The sequence below is a fragment of the Gobio gobio genome (assembly GCF_949357685.1).
Source record: "Gobio gobio genome assembly, chromosome: 20".
Lineage (NCBI taxonomy): Eukaryota > Metazoa > Chordata > Actinopteri > Cypriniformes > Gobionidae > Gobio > Gobio gobio.
This window is the reverse complement of record NC_137113.1, coordinates 20,523,744-20,542,343: the sequence shown is the minus strand read 5'-3', so window position 1 is coordinate 20,542,343 and position 18,600 is coordinate 20,523,744. Positions and strand designations below refer to the sequence as shown.

Sequence of the window (18,600 nt, the reverse complement as noted above, 5' to 3'; positions counted from 1 at the left end):
TTTGTGCGCAAAAAAACCCTAAATAACGACTTATATAGTGATGACGATTTCAAAACACGGCCTCATGAAGCTTCGAAGCGTTATGAATCAGTGAGTCGTGTTTTGAAATCGTCATCACTATATAAGTCGTTATTTAGGGTTTTTTTGCGCACAAAATCTATTGTCGCTGATTCATAAAGTTATTGTAGAACCACTGTAGTGAGATGGACTTTGTAACGACGTCTTTAGTACCTTTTAAGGGTCTTGAGAGTGTAAGGTGCATTGTGCCAATGGCCTTTCAGAGCCATCAGATTTCAACTAAAATATCTTCATTTGTGTCTGAAGATGAACGGAGGTCTGACGGGTGTCGAACGACATAAGGGGAAGTCATTAATGACAGAATTTTCATTTTTGGGTGAACTAACCCTTTAACCACTCCTCCACAAAGTCCAGATCATGCCCCAAGACAGTATCCACAGCCAGAATCTTCAAGGTAGAGCAATGAGCGGTTAAGAGTGTTGGTAAATGACTAGGCTGAGTGATAGAAAGTGTTAGAAAATTAAACGTATAGTTAAAGGTGCAGTGTGTAAATTTTAACGGCATCTAGTGGTGAGGTTGTGAATAGCAACAGCACACTGCTCACCCCTCCCTTTCGAAGCTCATAGAGAAGCTACGGTGGCGACACAGGACAAAGATGCCGTCATCTGAGACAGCAGAGAGTAGCTAGCGCTCTGTAGAGCAGTTTGTCCGTTTAGGGTTACACAGTGCACCTTTAATAAAAGTACTATTAGTTGTTTAGGTTGTATGTTATCGTTTTACTGACTGAAAAACCATCTGATTGATGGCTGCTCGTCGTTTTGACAGCCATCCACCAGATTCCTTTTTTCTGGGCCAGACTTTGAATGCCACAAAGCACACACACACACACACACACACACACACACACACACACACACACACACACACACACACACACACACACACACACACACACACACACACACACACACACACACACACACACACACACACACACACACACACACACACACACACACACACACACACACACACTATACTATGTTATTGTGTACATTTATTGTTTTCCTGCAGTTGGGTTAATAAAACTCAGTTCAATTGCAATTTATATCTGTTGTCTTTCTTGGTTACATTATGAAATAGTGTTTGTAGAAAATATTTAATTGAATTTGAGTAACTGAGTAACTATTTATATGTCAAGCTGTATTTGTCTCTTCAACTCCGTTACAACATTCAACCCCGTTACCCCAGTCTCAACCCCGTCACACCTACATTTTTTTAATTTTTTTTATTAAGTGTATAAAAAAGTAAATACATTTTTGTTGAACTCAATCTGAAATGTTCAGAGCAATCATAACAATACTGATTTTAGTTAAAATTCTGAAGTTAAGATGCATCTTTGATCCAAAATGATGAGGTTCTTGTTACAAAAAGGGCCCATTTCAGACTTTAGTACAGCAAAAGTATGACATTTTATGCAACTTTTATATTTAAAATTACTGAATTAGCGTGAGGGACATCTGATTAATAGGAAAATGTTGATTTCATTACAAATACATTTTATAATCGCATTCAGAGAGCTCCCATCGTGTCCATAACGGGGTTGAGGATTAATAGTGCCCATATCTTGAAAAAGTAACCAATAATAAAAGGGATTTGATGCCTGAGATGGGAAAATATATTTTTCTGCAAGTTAAGTATGTCATTTATGTTGTGGGGTGTTCAGAAAAGTAATACATTTTAGTAAAAAATCTAAAAATGTGTAAGTCCAAATCGTACCGGTTTCGTGGAATGACTCATTATCCTCTTCCACACTTGACACCTCATGCACCCACCAAGGTCATTCACTCTTAAGGCCGGCTGTAGAAATAGAATTCAGCAGTACAAGAGACTAAAAGCAGGGCAATACAGATTTAGGGCAATTTAAAAGATCGACAAACAAGATGAGTTATGTGCACGAGAGCTACCTATAAAAGAAGTAGATATCCAGTAAAAAGCATGAATGGAAAAGGAGCAGAGAGAGAGGACTTGAACACATTGTTTCATCTGTTATATAAAGCAAACTGTAATGTTCTGATTCTGGCAGAGGAAAAATCGGCCAATGTAAAAATATAGACGATCATAGTATTCCGCAACCTCCAGGATCCACTGTTCTGAAACAACCCCTTTGGATAAACCCGAACCTATTCAACGCCGGGCTGGAGGCTGGCAGCATAATGGCTGTCGGCCAAACATGCTAACTGTGCAGCAAGAGATTGCAGAGCCTCCACTGTGCCAAACTGTGTTGAAATTAACCCAGTAATCAGAAACATTATGTTCTTGTGGGGAGCGCCCAGGCAATTGGCAGATGGCTAAGAGCATTAGAGAGATACCTGCCAAACGTTAGCCAGCACTCTCCTCCTGGTGCGAAAGCCATTGTGATAAGGAGAGAAGGGCACCCCTGTGCGTCTGCAGCATATGGCGGGGTAAATATTGACTGATATTATAATTATGAACAGCATAATCTAATAATTAATCATGCACATGCTCACATATTCAATACTCAAGCAGACACATACTGGAGGAGAGCAATTTGTATTTTGTACATTATGCAAGCAGGGGGAATTTGACAGATGCCACAAGACCTGCAGCTGTCTATATTTATATGATGTTTTAATCTGCAATATTGATCACTTTCGATGGATATGAGACAAGCAAATGTAAAGTCATCTAGGATTGGTGTTTCTAAATAGCTTTTCCATACTTTTAAAGACAAAATCTTGATGAACGATTTCATTAGAGCAACAGGTTAGTGATTAAAGAGTCTTAGATTTTTACAAGAGGAGCCATCACAGCATCATATCCGTGATGCTACAATCAGTGTGAAAAGTAATATGTCACGGTATTGTGTTAGAAAAGTAACTGTTACTTTTATGGAAAGTAGTGCGGTACAGTAATTTTGCATAACTTTTTCTCATCTGGGCTGTGTCACAACACAGAAGGGAACAGACAGGCAGGTAAGTGTTAATGATGTTTATTAAAGCAGAGTGTGAACAGTGGGAACCAGGCGATGGGAAGTGGATGGTGACTTGCTGGATATAGATGGTGACTTAGCTGGTGAAGGTGGATATTCCTTGCAGGTGATGATGAATATAAAGACGGGAGATCGGGAACCAGGAAGACGGACTGAAGACGGGAGATAAGACGAGATGAAACACAGGTAGGTTGGGAGGTAATGAGTTTGATGTGGAACAGTGTATACTGTGACGAGACCAGGCAAGTAGTGAATGGTGAACGCAGTGAATATAAAGGGTGAGTCTATGGTAAGGTGCAGGTGCAGCGAGTCAGTACTCTGGTGATTGTGAACGAGTGTGTGCAGGTGGTGAGCAGAGAGGATTATGGGAAGTGTAGTGCAGATGCGGTGAGTGAGCTGGTGACTGTGCTTGCTTGCTAGTTTTTTAATAATAAAAAAAAGTTTTGGCAAATGTAAAGGCCCTTTCACACCAAATGTGAAACAAATAAACAAAGGAAACAGTGGAGGGCTCAAACAAACCTTTCAGCTGCGCTGCCATTCTGGACTGCAGAAGAATAGGATGCACGAGAAGAAAGTTCAACACTCTTATTTCAGCTATAGTCACACTTTATGTCAAAGTCTCAAATCTCCTAATTACTGCTTATTAATAGTTAGTAAGGTAGTTATTAAAGGGTTAGTTCACCCAAAAATGAAAATTCTGTCATTAATTACTTACCCTCATGTCGTTCGACACCCGTAAGACCTCTGTTCATCTTCGGAACACAAATTAAGATATTTTAGTTGAAATCCGATGGCTCAGAAAGGCCTCCATTGGCACAATGCACTTTACACTCTCAAGACCCATAAAAGGTACTAAAGACGTTGTTACAAAGTCCATCTCACTACAGTGGTTCTACAATAACTTTATGAAGCGACAATAAAAGTTTTTGTGCGCAAAAAAAAACCTAAACAACGACTTATATAGTGATGACCGATTTCAAAACACTGCATCATGAAGCTTCGGAGCGTTATGAATCAGCGAGTCGAATCATGATTCGGATAGCGTGTCAAACTGCCAAACTGCTGAAATCACGTGACTTTGGCAAATCTAAACCGCTGAATCGACTCATTATAATCGACTTCCTAACGCTTCAAAGCTTCATGATGCCGTGTTTTGAAATCGGTCATCACCATATAAGTCGTTATTTAGGGGTTTTTTGCGCACAAAAACTATTATCGTCGCTTCATAAAGTTATTGTAGAACCACTGTAGTGAGATGGACTTTGTAACGACGTCTTTAGTACCTTTTATGGGTCTTGAGAATGTACAGTGCATTGTGCCAATGGAGGCCTTTCTGAGCCATCGGATTTCAACGAAAATATCTTCATTTGTGTTCCGAAGATTAACGGATGCCTTACGGGTGTCGAACGACATGAGGGTAAGTATTTAATGACAGAATTTTCATTTTTGGGTGAACTAACCCTTTAAGTTTAGTTATTGGGTAGGATTAAGGGATGTATTATATGGTCACAAAGAATAAGGCATTAATGGGGTTAGGGTTAGGGTTGAGCTGTAGCTCGTCTGTTTGATCCTTCACTCCCCACGTACATCAATGAGCCTTGGCCACCCATGACCGGCCGTACCATGGCTGCAGCGGCGCAATGATTCGTTGGTATTCTGTGAAACATGGTGGTAGTATACACCTTCGACTTACTATCACAGCCCTTTACAACACACAGAACCATGGCTAATCACACAGGTAAATCCACAACACAATTTGTCGGCTGCAAGCCTGAAACTCTCTCTGGAACTACACAAACTTAGTGCCGGTCACATTGAAAGTTACCTAGCTGGGGGCTACTTTCAGGCGCTGTAATATCATTGTGCTGCTGCAGCCATGGTACGGCCGCGAAGATCCGCGACTATTACACAGGAATGAGAAAGTAGTTCCTTGCCATATAGTTGTAGAAAATTGCAACTTTTAATTTTCAGTTGGTCTTAGCACACAATGTAACTGTAGAAGAGTCAAGTTTTAAATAGGAAAAATATTGAAAGTGTCTTTGGTCATTTTTTGAATGAGATGCTAATGGACTGATTAGAATCAATGATGTATGCTAAGCTATGCTAAAAGTGCTACCGCCAGATACAAAGATCGGCTGAATGGATTCAAAAACTGTAAAACTCAACTATTTAACTCTAGGGGACTTGTAAAATGAGCCTATTTTCAAAAAAAAGTGGAGTGTTCCTTTAATAACTGCATAACCAAAAACGTTATGAACGCTCAGAAAATATTCAGAAATAACGTTTTCATGACAGAACTTTTTTTTTTTAAGCTGGGCATAAGGCCACAGCACAGTGATAAAAGTGGATCTGACTGAATGGACATTAAGACCCTCTTATTGTTGAGTATTACATCAAAACCATTCAACTTTAGGATTGGTCAACATTTGGCACCTAAACACGGCGAGTTTGATTTATCTTTCTGTTCTATAAGAACGTTTCAGTATGAACATAAACAGCCTGCAAACACACACAGAAACACATTTATACACTTTGATGTGATCCATTTAAGTCTTTCAGAGATCAATAGCTTCCAAAAGTCAAGTGAGATAATGCGCTCTAGTTCCCTCAATTTCTCAGAAAGAGAGAGAGAGCCCTCTGATCTCGTAATATAGGCTACTCCAGCTGAGTGAATCTCAGTCTAACTAAACACCTGTCTGTGTTCAATCATTTAAAGATAGGCAAGCAATATCGGAGTGGCTAGCTATAGCTCTGAAAGCATGAGATCCCACCCTCCCTTCAGAGCGTCTCCAAAGCCACACCTCCTTCACATGAACACACACAGCAGAGTCTGCAAAGCTTCACAAGACAAGAGACGGCGTTAAATTACCTCATGTCTCAAAGCACATAACATTTTAATAAATAATAATGTAAACAAATTACAGAGCTCTAGCTGTACCTCCTGATTGCTGCAGATTCATTTTAGCTTTGATAGTGTTGACATAGAAATGGACGTGAACAGCTCTGGGTAAAATGTCACGGGTTTCCATTTCGTTTGGTGTGAACGTTGTTTAGGTTCAAGAGGAACTGTAAAAGGCTCTGCATTGCCTTACCGAACGCGCTGATGACGTGTGATGTCTTGTTTACTACAAATGAAACCAAAAAAGCATGGTAACCACAAATTAACCATGGCTTTGCTACTCTAACCATAGTTTAACCATGGTATTTGTGGTAAAACTGTGGTTAGTTAAATGGTAATCAATTAAGCCAAAATAACATGGTTACTACACTTTTACTATAATAAAACCGTGGTTAATTTTCGTAAGGGATGGAAATACCTACGTTGACAGGCAAGTAGCATCATATCGAATTCAGACTGAATGCAATGATTGGATAAACCTTTTTTGGTCCTGAGACATCAACAGAAGACATATGTACATGTTTTAATATTTAGACCACCTTCTAGCCTATTGATTGCTATCAGGAAGTTTCAACCAGTATAACAAATAGTGTTTGTAAAATATAAATATATACCTTTAAGACACATTCCTTGGCCTTACTGGTAATTGTAAAATAACAACATAATTGCATTTGGACCACATTATGCTCACTTTTTGAAACCTATTTTCTACAAGAGAGAGAGCCAGCGTTAGAAAATTATGATCAATTGTACTACATCTCCCCCTGCTGGTGATATCAGTTACACACACGTAAATGCATGTAAGCCACTGAAACCAGCAGGTGAATTGAGTACCATTGAAAATAGGATATAGGCCTATCGTGGGTCATAAATACTTTCCCATACGTGTGAAATACACATTTCTATATTCAACTATCACAACTTATGACTAATGTAGAAAAGATAAATATGAGAATTTTAAGTTTTAAATGCATTTTATTTTCTCACTTTTTATTCTACCTTGACTATCCCAATCAATCAGCTACTTTGTGCATGTTTATTTCAATGCTTTATTAGGAAACACACAAATTCCAAGGAAAATAAACACTGTATAAAATAGTCACGAATTTCACAGTTATTTGGAAAGACTGTAATAGTTCTGAAGTTTTGCTATAGATGACAATTGTATTTTTTTTATTATTGCAACAGAGATACAAAAGTTATACAAGTAAAAATATAATAAACAAAATATTCTAATTGCGTTGAAATATATAAAATTAACTACAGCATATTCTCTTATTGTATTACACCACATCATTTAGTTCAAGTAACTTGAATTACGTGTGTGTGTGTGTGTGTGTGTGTGTGTGTGTGTGTGTGTGTGTGTGTGTGTGTGTGTGTGTGTGTGTGTGTGTGTGTGTGTGTGTGTGTGTGTGTGTGTGTGTGTGTGTGTGTGTGTGGTTTTGCAATGAATAGTAATAAAATCATTTTAAACTCACTGAAAACAAGTTTGCTAATCATTGCAAACAAAATCGAAAAGTCAATCTAAAACAGTTTGCATTAAACACAAAGTGATGACAAAAAGAGCATTTGGGTGAAAAAATCTCATTAACCCTTTCACACATAAAGGTCACTATACAGTGGGCAGCTATTAAAAAGCCATTTTCTTGAGCATGCATGGGTTTTGATGGCATACCCAGCAAACATTGGTCCGACGGCAACGTCGTGTCCCTGGCCAAAAATAGTCGCGGTAGGACGGCATAAATCGGTAAAAGTATGTAACACAGAACATTCTTAAAAATGCACTCAGATACATTTGTACCTGTCTACAGTTCTCTCCGGTTGCATGTATAATAGTTACTTTGACTTTTAGCTATGTGTAGTTCAATATATACCCTGTTGTGAATCCGTCGTAAGAGGACGTCACTATGGTGACGTCTTTTACACGTGCATTTATAGTCCATGATGACCCTCTATGAAATCATTGTGAAATATGCAGAAGCTGCTTACACCTTGCATGGTTAATACTGCAATAATTAATTTAAGTGCCCCAAGTAGTTTTTAAGAGGTTGTGAATAGACGTCCACTGACGTCCCGTACACGTCCAGTCAAGACCCATAAAAAAAACCTTTATGAAATACAAGATTTAGCCTATATTTAATTTATTTTGAATATAGGCTAAATATATTTAAAATCACAAAGTGCTCTGTGTGGTTAAGTGATTGTGAACCCACTGCATTTTAGTCATTATTTCAACCCGTTTTATGTATTCGTTGTTATTATTTTTATGGAATGTAGCCTATGCATATGTAAAACAGTAATATATCCTATAACCATTAAGTCTGACTTGAACTGTGCTGCCAAGATGTAGTAACAAAAGATATTAATAAATCTAGCGATATTTCAAAATCCCGCGATATTATAGATTATCTCGCGAGATAGCGTTCCGTTCTCCAGTTCCTGTCTACATTACAACCACGAGGAGAAGAGGACTTGCGGAGAGAGTTTGATATATTATTAAAAATCTACTGTTGGGTAAGTACATTTTGTAGTATTTGATAAATTTACTTGAGTTTTACTTGTTTAACATGAAGGAACCGAAAGAAATGAGGCCCACGTTGTCAACAGAGAATTACTTGAGTTTTGGCTAATTAGCTAGTAGGCTAAACGTTACTTTCAACTTAAACACGTTTAATTATACAGCACAAGTTATTACTGTAACCTATTAATGTAGCCTTTTGAGAGTTTCTTTCAGAAAGTAATGCTTCCATCCCCCACTAACACCCATTTAGAGCAGAACATCTTTTATAGAGTAAAATAAAATGTAATGCATGTTGATTACATTTTTCTTATGTTTAACTCATGATTCATTCATCTTGTTGCATGTTTTTATTTATTTTTTATTGAGCTGTGAGATCATTTTTGCAATACATTTTGAAAATAAGTGCATGTCATTTACCTCAAATTTTTCCTATTATTTTAAAAATAAATATATTCTCTTCCCTCAGATGCTGTGAATAGGTGGACTCTGAGATTGATGCAGCAATAGCAGAACACCTGAATCACTCTCCAGGAAGAGCTGTTGGTGATGGTTACAAAAAATTACAAACAAAATAACTACTTTAATGTGTTTAAGGGATAGTTCCCCCAAAAATGAAAATTGTTGTCATTTACTCACCCTCGTGTTTCAAACCTGTATACCTTTCTATGTTCTGCTGAACAAAAAGATGTCTAACCCTTGTTTAACCCTCTTAATTTGGGAATTAAGAGGGACTCCACAGACCCCAGGCAACAAAATGTAATTTTATAAACTATGTTTATTAATGTTTTTACTCAACATCTGTGCAGTTTTTGGAGAATTTATAATAATTGTTAAATTTATATAAATAAATTAAAACACAAAATCAGTTTATGTAAAATTCACTTTATAAAAGACCCAAAATTCTAACTTTCATTCGTGGGGATAACATGGATAATTTGACATTGTTTAGTGTAAGATTTTTGCCCATCCTTTGGAAAATACAGTTTTATAATAATAATAATAAAAAAAAGAATTTTACCAGTAAATGGCTGCAAAGCTCCACTATTTGCTTACTATGTGACTGACTGAAAGACATTTTTCACAAGTATCTTACAGTTGGATTCATATCTAAATGTTATGAAATCACAATTATAACAATTAAAATTAATTAATTTAGTCAAAGTTTAGTATTTTTTTTGTACTGAATTTTTTTTCAATGTTACATTATGATTAGAATCAAACCAGAGTCTTTAGAATTTATCATTTTATTTCAAACATCTGATTTTCTTATAATTCTACAAATTGAATGTACACTTCAGTTACTAACTGTAACAGAACAAAAATTTACAGAAATTAAGTTATTACATATTGAGTAAACAATACACAACATGAACATCAAAATGCTATGAACTGAACAGCAATAACAAATTGAACAAATATTCCTGTATGTGTGTGTTTGAGCATGATCATTTTGCATTGTGGATGTTTTATGCATTGTTGGAAGTGTGCCACTTCATTTCTGTATGCATGTTCTGTTGTTTTTGAGGATGAAATTTGTTCTAAGCAGCCTGAGTGTGACTTTTTTTTGTCACATGAACATAAAAACAGATATCAATCCAATTAATTGTTTTTATTTGTAGATTTAGAGAGTGTTGACAACCGTACAAAGGGAACTTTTTATTTGAGCAAACGTCCATTGGGGTCAGAAAAGACCCTTGAAGAATGTTTGTAACCAAGTAGTTCTCACCTCCCATTAACTACCATAATCATTTTTCCCTACAATGGTAGTTAATGGGAGGCGAGACCTGCTTGGTTACAAAAGAATTTTAAAACATCTTTGTGTTCAGCAGAACATAGAAATGTGGAATGTATAGGTTTGAAACGTGAGGGTGAGTAAATTAATTTTAATTTTTGGGTGAACTATCCCTTTATATAATGATAATTCAGTATTTTGTAATTGTTATTTTAGTTTGGTTAATGGATGTTAAACATTAATGAAAGAAGAAAATCTGTGGCTGTTCAAAAAAATAAAATGTTTTGCTAAATCAGAACATGCTTCTTTTTGCTTATGTCCACAAATGTGTTCTTGTTTGTGATGTACACGTGATTAAAACGTTTCATGGACGTTCAGGTCTGACTGGACCGATTTTGAACCTTTTTAGAACCTGTCAAAATGTGAAAACCAAGACATAATTGATTGCATTTTACGATGTTACACAATGGGTGTGTGATTATTTTATATACACACTTAAATTATGCAGCAACACATTTAAACATCCAGAAGACGACACATTTAAACATCCAGAAGACGACGCATTTAGACGTCCAGGGGCGCGCAGAAAAGACGTGGTATTCACGGCCAGATGACGTCGAAGACGTCCGTTCAACTTTCATTTTGGAACTATTTTTCAACCATGACGGGACGTGTCGGAGGGACGTCTTTTCAACGGTCATTAAACGTCATAATGTTTGCTGGGTAGTTGCACATCACCCACTACAGTGCATCATCTATACACTGCCTCCAAGTGGCAAGCCTTTGTATGTGACATATTCCCCCCTCCAAACCATAGACCGTAAGCTCCAAACCAAGGTGAGTTCAGAAATGCCAAGTTGCTACAGAATATCCATCCATTCTATCCTAGGAGATTCTGGAATGTAAAAAATAACATCTAAGGAGCCATATCATTGTTGCATTTTTCCAAGTACTGATTTTAGATTGGGAGGAAATTCTGATTAATCATCTGTCCACTAAATTGGACATCATGCATCAAGCTATATTTCAGATAGGCTACAATATAGGCTATACAGTACTATTACTGTGACTTAAAAATAAGCCAAACTTTTTTTGGCTGTAATTAAATGTAGTGTTATTAGATTGTAATTTGCAGTTGTCAAAAAAGTAATCTGATTAGGTCAATGTTACTTAGACAATGTTATTACGTAATCATATTACTTTTTAATGTTACTAGTAGCCTAGCTAAAGTGACGTATTACAACGTTACTTTAGCTAGGCTACTAGTAACATTAAAAAGTAATATGATTACGTAATGCACATTACTTGTAATGCATTACTTTACTTGTTACATCAAAAAAGTAATCTGATCACGTAATTCACGTTACGCTCTGCCCCCAACACTGCTCATTTCAGATGAGATTTGAAAACACCTGATCGCTAGTTTTTCTACAGTCTGAAAACCAATATATCGATAAAGATGAAGGTTTTCTCAGAGAGAATATCTAAATTTGCCAATTTTTTGTTACATTTTTACAAAAAATGTTAAATGTTGGGATCCTGACTGTGGTTGCCACAATTCGTGCATGAAAGGGTTAATACCGGTTAAATACATTTGAAATGAAACGAAAGGAGTGCGAAAACGTCGGAGGAAATGACGTTGGAAAGGTCCTCTCCCTAAGTGCGCACGGTACGATCCATATTTTCCCTCCGACAGACAACAAGCGTTCCCCTACCACAGCTATCTTTACCAGTTTCCATAGGTTAAAGTAACGGCGCTCAATATTAGAGCAAATATAAACATTTAAATGCATACTGACTCTTAATATAGCTCGATAGACCCAATCACTCTGAATGTAAACATGTCCTGACAATACGCATGCGCACTCGAGTCAAACGCACTCGTATGTTGAGACATTGTGCAGATTCAAGCCTGAAAATGGGGGACAAACAGCAATAAAAGTAAAGTATAAAGATTATTTTAAGACGCGTTTCTTCTGATCGTTGAGGGTTTACCCTGGGCTAACCCGTAACTATGTAAGAAATGCGGTATAGAGTAGATTCAGACTGAACTGTGCAGCGAAAACGACATAACCTCGTTTGCTAACAGCGGCTAGCTAGCAATGAGGATCAAAATGGAGGCGCGCTATTTATTATTAGCTCAAGTTAAAATGGTTCATACCTCTTGAACAATATACATCATATCGTTTAGTAAGACGATTCACATGTGTGTTTAGTATTGGTATAATAGATGTGTGCATGTCTTCACCCAAGTCCAACCGGTAGAGAGCTGCAGTGATATGTTGTTTATGACCAAGCAACTGATTTTTAGCTTTTAGACAACTTAAATCATAAGAGGTATTATGTGTATTATTACTTGTATTATGTATATTATGTAATATATATATAATATTTATAATTATTATTACTATAAAGAAGCATAGGTTGCATATAGACAGGAACGATATGCTTCTTTGCGGTCTTCATATTTCCACTGCATTCAAGGGGCTCTTTTAATGATAATTAGCAATTTACATATTCGTTACATTGCTATAAAATGTATTCTAATTTAATAATTCATGTGTTTTTTTTTCAGGTACAGGTCTGCAGACACACCTTTGTTGATATCAACTCTATAGTAGCCATGGTTCATAGAGTAGAAGTTTCTTTTCGCCATGAATATGCGACCTGAATGCTTTTCTAAAGCTGGATTGTACTCAAACAACTGTGACTTCAGCCCATCTCAAACGAGACACCCAGTTAGTGTTCGAAAAGAGCTCAGTGATCCTCTTGGTGACACTCCAGACAGCACCAGACAACATTTTATCTTGGACAAGACTTTTGGTGGGAAAGCTGAACGGACTTCATTGCCTTTAAAGCCTGGCAGAGATTTGGCTGTGGCTTCAGAGGCAGGCTCTGTGGGCACAGAAACACTGTCATCTCAAGCTAAACAAATGGGGGGTGAAGGCACCCCTGTAAAAAGTAAAACTCCTCTTGGACAAACCAACACCATTGATAACAAGCCAGAGTTTGTATCCATGAATTCTCATAGTAATTCTAGAGACCCTGTGGGTGAGAAAAGTGCCAAAGGGTTAGAAACCATGGGGGCTTCACATGAACATTCGGAGGGTAAAAAGACAAATTTGAGGAAGATAATGGGTCATCCTCAGACACAAGCCACCTGCCTTAAACAACTGCTTCTGCTTCAGCTGGACTTAATAGAGCAACAACAGCAACAGCTGCAGTCTAAGGACAAGGAAATAGATGAACTCAAATCAGACAGAGACACAGTATGTATACTACCATTAGGAACTGTGATATATTATTTTTCCGCAAGGATACATTAAATTGATCAAAATGTTACACCATTTCTATTTTAAATAAATAATGTTCTTTTGAAATTTATATTCATCAAAGAATCCTAGAAAAACATGAATCATGGTTTTCACAAATATTTCCTCATTAATAATTTTACTTGAGCACCAAATCATGTGATAATGTGAGACTGGAATAATGGCTGCTAAAGATTCAGCTTCGCCATCACATTAATAAATTACAATTTAGAATATATTACAATATAAAACAGTTATATAATATTTCACAGTATTACTGTATTTTCGATCAAATAAATGCAGCCTTGGCGAGCATATAAGACTTATTTTGTAAACACCTTACAGACCTCAAACTTTTGAATGGTAGTGTAAGATTCATGGTTTGTGGGATTTAAATTTTTCCTAATGTATTTGTCCTGCCTTGGAATAGTTGCTTGCCCGTATTGAGCGGATGGAGCGCCGTTTGCAGTTGTTGAGCAAGGAACCACGTGACAAAAGGCTCTTCCAGCCATTAGAGAGATGGGTCCCTGACACAGATGACTTTTGGGAATCAGATATGGGGGACAGCCCTCAAACTCAGGGATCCAAGTCAGGTGGCAAAGTGCAAAAGAGGTAAGAAGTGGGAAAATTCACCTGTTAATTGAGCTCCACGATTCTAGATAAATTGAGTCACAATTTTTTTTGAGTTGTCTAGAGACAACTAAACAAAATGACCTGTAATTTACTAGAGGTTCTGACAAAATGTTAATTGCTGCAGTCTATTTAAAATAATATGTTTAATTAATTTGAATGGAGGATTCAGTGACTCCTTCATACACACTTCTCTTGTTTCATTACTGGATGAATCAGCATTTTTGAACGAATCTCTTGAATAAATGACATACATTTTAAGTCATTTGTCACCACCTAGTGCCAGAACTGTGTAATTGATACAGTCTTTAGGTACTTTCAAAAGGATTTGCTCTATTTTGATAACATGAATATTTGTAACAGAAATATTGATACTGTGTGGTTGAAAACTGTTTGTGAAGCTGTCTCTTACCTATACATTATAACAGCTTTCTCTGGATCAGCAGCAGCATACAAAGATTTGAATATTTTGGTGTGATTTTGTCAAAGGTTTAATAGACATAGCCACATTTTTTTCATTGAGGAATGATTTTTCACTCTTTTCTGTTATTTTTCACATGTTCTTTCTTCTTGTGGCTTCTGCTTGACTGATATAACCTGTAAATACTCTGTCTAGGAAGATGAACTTGTTAGACACAAAGATGCAGAGGTCAAGGGGTAAGGCCTCAAGAATGACCCCCCAAAAATCAGAAACAGGAGAAACGTCACCATGTCAGCATGACCTGCGAAGCAAAGAGACCCCGGAGAAGACGAACGTTGTGAAATTGTCCGGACAGATGGACCTGCATCCAGAGGGAGAAGACAGCAGGGAAACCGAAGAGCTTCCGTACATGACAACGACCGAGATGTACCTATGCTGCTGGCAGCAACCTCCAGATTCTCCTTTACAGGAAGAGTGTCCAAAGAAAGAAGAGGATGTTGCAAGTAAGTGCCTGGTTCAAATGCAAAATGGGCGTTATAAATATTGATTTACAAATTCTAATATAAAAATATTGAATTAGTCCCATCATGGAGGGAAAACATCATGGATCCCCTCCAGGAGGAGGAAGCTGTTGACATCCCCGAAGTAAGAGTCATCATTTGCATCATATATATTTTATACACAAGTCCATAGAATCTTAAGTATGAGGTCCATTGTCATTTATCCATCATTTGTTTCTGTAGAATCTTGATGATGGCGTGTTTCTGAAACGGCACGCAAAGTTAGAACTGGATGAGAAGAGACGAAAAAGGTGAGATTTATTTCTAGAAGATTGCTTTCCCGATCTGTGTTTGTGGCATCAACACATTTTAACCCTTTTATTTTATTTTTCATGTGCATGATAAAAGTGTACACTACCGTTCAAATGTTTAGGGTCGTTAAGATTTTAAGTCTCTTATGCTCATCGAGCTTGGTTTATTTGATCAAAAATACAGTAATAACAGTAGTACTGAGAAATATTATTACAGTTTAAATGAACTGTTTTCCGTTTAAAAATATGTTGAAATGTAATGTATTTCTGTGATGGCGCAGAGCTGAATTTTCTCAGCCATCACTCCAGTCTTCAGTGTCACATGATCCTTCAGAAATCATTCTAATATGCTGATTTGGTGCTCAGGTAACATTTATTTATTTATTATCAATGTTGAAAACAGTTGCTGCTGTTTTCAGTTTTCTTTGTTAAATAGAAAGTTCAAAAGACACAACATTTATTTGAAAAATAAGTTTGTTTAATGCAATTTAATGCATCCTTGCCGGAAAAAAATTACTGACCCCAACATTTGAATGGTAGTGTATGTCTATAACACTGTATGTGCATTAAACAAGCACATATTGTACAGTTAAAAAACATTTTGAAGAATTGAAAAAAAGTATATTGTGATATTTAAAGCTGCAGTCCTTAACTTTTTGCGCTCTAGCGGTTAATAAACAGAACTGCATGCGTCTTGCGGAAGAACATTGCAGCCGGAGCTACTTCTCTCTGTTTGTGTCTATGGCGAGTGTGCCATAGAGTCCTCCGCAGCGGTTCCTACCAGACCGGTCTGAAATAGTCCCAATATAAACACTTATTATAAGTGTACCATAATGATTCAGGGTTAGACAAAAACACGGTTTGGAAAAAAGATTCATGTTGTACATTCTCATTATATAATTTTTGTTAATCTTGAACACAAAAAAGTTACCGACAGCAGCTTTAAGCCTCTTGCTTAAATTTCATATTGGGCATAAGTCTAGTTAATTCTAGCTTTAACCTATCCACACATGCTGCAATAATACCTTCCTGTGTGTGTGTGTGTGTGTGTGTGTGTGTGTGTGTGTGTGTGTGTGTGTATATATATATATATATATATATATATATATATATATATATATATATATATATATATATATATATATATATATATATACAAATTTGAGTACTTTTGTGGTAAGTTATCTTAGGAACAAAATATAATAATATACTTTAAATGAATAACTGTCAAAAAAAGGTTTACTGTTTATGTATGATTACAGGCCATTTAAAACAACACACAACCCTTTTAATGCTCTTAATATTCCTTGCTTTTTTTCTTTTGTTAGATGGGACATTCAGAGAATACGTGAACAGCGCATGCTTCAAAGACTGCAGCAGCGCATGGAGAAGAAAAAAACGAATGTTCCGGAGAGCGAGCCAGAAGTGTCCTCATTTCATCCCGATTTGGAAAGTGGTATGAGCCTTAGAAAGAGTAATTTGACAAAATATTATTTTCCTATTATAAACAAAACAAAGCTGTTATCATATTATATCCTATAATTTCACTGATTTTCCCTTGTACAGTGGAGGCCATCCTAGTTACACCCTTTCTGCCAGTAGTGGCGTTTGGTCGGCCTTTGCCCAATTTACCTGCACAGTAAGAGCCTTTTTTTCTTTTTGAAATATCTTCTGAAAAACATGGAACTGCTTTTAAGTACTGTTTAAGTGTCATTATAACAATCATAAGGCATAGTGAACATGTCGGTCCACTTTTGTTGTCTGCTAGGAACTTTGAGTTGCCCTGGCTTGACGAAAGAAGTCGATGTCGCGTTGAAAACCAGAAGAAACAAACTCCCCACAGGACCTGTCGGAAATAAGCCGCACCGATTCTGGGCACGTGTCTGAGTTGAGTGCCACTTCATGTCCAGTGGCAGAACATGGGGTTAAAGGAGGCAAAACACTGTTTGGGCGAGAAGGAAATGGCAGCATTACAGCTGAGTTTTTATTTTAACTGTGCCCTGATAATAAAGCAACAACTGCCCTGTTAACTGCTATTTTAGTTCCCTCACAATCAGTGTGTGGCCTTGATTTAATTCTTTACTTGTATTCCTGTTCTGTGTACTTTCACTGCGGCTAAGTGATATTGATTATTGCAGGCTCCACTGCAAATACTGTTTTAATGTGCACTAAACTGTTGTTATGGAGTATTGCTGCACATTTGCATGTAGTTGTGTTCAGAATGACTTTAAAGAGCTTGTTTTGTTTTTGAAAATGTAATTGTGCATGAATGTCTTGATAAATCCTCTGCCTCAAAATGTACATATTTTTGTAAGCATAGCATAGTCGTTTAGAGAAAACAAAATATTGGCAGGATTAGAGTGAGGATGCTAAAATGTTTAGATGAATGACCCTTTGTAAGGAGTAGTAAGACTTTTTTTGTACGGCATTTTAGGGTTCTCTGAAGCTGTTCAGCATCTCATGCAGGTTTAAGGACAATGACCTTAACATTATTTTTGGATCGATTAGTTGGTCTGTTGATGTTTTTGTTTTGTTTTTTTATGTACCCCAACATCCAACATTTATTTTATACCACCATTTTCTTTAAACCTCATCCTTGTCTTTATGAATTTAACATTAATTCTGTGCCTCATGGGATTCATTTCAGGGCCTCTGTAATGTGTTTCCTAAAGATATTCAATTCTTGTTCTAATTGAAAATTGATAATTTTCCTATATATTTTTTGGTGTAAATGTGTTCATTTTGTTAACACCACACACATCAAGGGTTTTGTTTTTTGTGAATGTGTTCAACTGGACTGATGTAAATAGCTTTGCTGACAGACATTGGCTGTAAATAAGGAAAATGTTGCTGTTATTTTTTTATTTAATGTCAGAAATGTTGTATGTCCAGCATAGATATATTGATAGCATTATTTACAAAATAAGAATTTTTGTTTTTCAAAAAAATAAAATTAGATAAAACTCACTTTTGTGATTTCATAATTGATGCACAGTTTTTAAATGTCTTGTGTCCATATTTGGTTTTACTGTAGTATTTCTTCCCAAATCACTTGATTTGGCAGAATAGCATTACAATGAAGTGATTTGCCACAAGGGCAAGATTTCGAGAAATCACATTTATTCACACTTCATGATTGAAGTATTTTAACACAGGTTTGATTATGTAACACTACAATTTAATATTTTGTTTTATGCAAAATTCAGTTTGGGGTGAATTCATTGCAAAGTCAATTTGTAATTTG

The 18,600-nt window shown here is 36.5% G+C and overlaps 1 protein-coding gene and 1 long non-coding RNA gene across 3 annotated transcripts; both read left to right on the top strand.

Moving 5' to 3' along the window:
* Window positions 1-8,332: 8,332 nt before the first annotated feature.
* On the top strand, window positions 8,333-10,481 carry LOC307116705. The gene is made up of 2 exons (XR_013815308.1): window positions 8,333-8,444; window positions 8,918-10,481. It is a non-coding gene; the product is annotated as an uncharacterized lncRNA (long non-coding RNA).
* A 1,317-nt stretch (window positions 10,482-11,798) lies between these two features.
* msl1b (MSL complex subunit 1b) lies at window positions 11,799-18,323 on the top strand. Of its 2 annotated transcripts, none has more exons than XM_079801005.1 (9): window positions 11,799-11,852; window positions 12,759-13,452; window positions 13,925-14,106; window positions 14,741-15,048; window positions 15,126-15,190; window positions 15,289-15,356; window positions 16,685-16,812; window positions 16,923-16,995; window positions 17,125-18,323. In XM_079801005.1, exons 2-9 carry the CDS (start codon window positions 12,838-12,840, stop codon window positions 17,213-17,215), a joined length of 1,530 nt encoding a protein of 509 aa, XP_079657131.1. In that variant the 5' UTR covers window positions 11,799-11,852; window positions 12,759-12,837; the 3' UTR covers window positions 17,216-18,323. The 2 variants fall into 2 exon arrangements, with proteins under 2 accessions (XP_079657131.1, XP_079657130.1); XM_079801004.1 differs by lacking the exon at window positions 11,799-11,852 and adding an exon at window positions 11,878-12,124.
* The last annotated feature ends 277 nt before the right edge of the window (window positions 18,324-18,600 follow it).

Coding starts and splice junctions, on each gene's coding strand:
- msl1b (XM_079801005.1), top strand. CDS start 12,838: ATGAATATGCGACCTGAATGCTTTTCTAAAGCTGGATTGTACTCAAAC. Junction 14,107..14,740: donor GGTGGCAAAGTGCAAAAGAG/GTAAGAAGTGGG, acceptor TACTCTGTCTAG/GAAGATGAACTTGTTAGACA. Junction 15,191..15,288: donor AAGCTGTTGACATCCCCGAA/GTAAGAGTCATC, acceptor TTGTTTCTGTAG/AATCTTGATGATGGCGTGTT.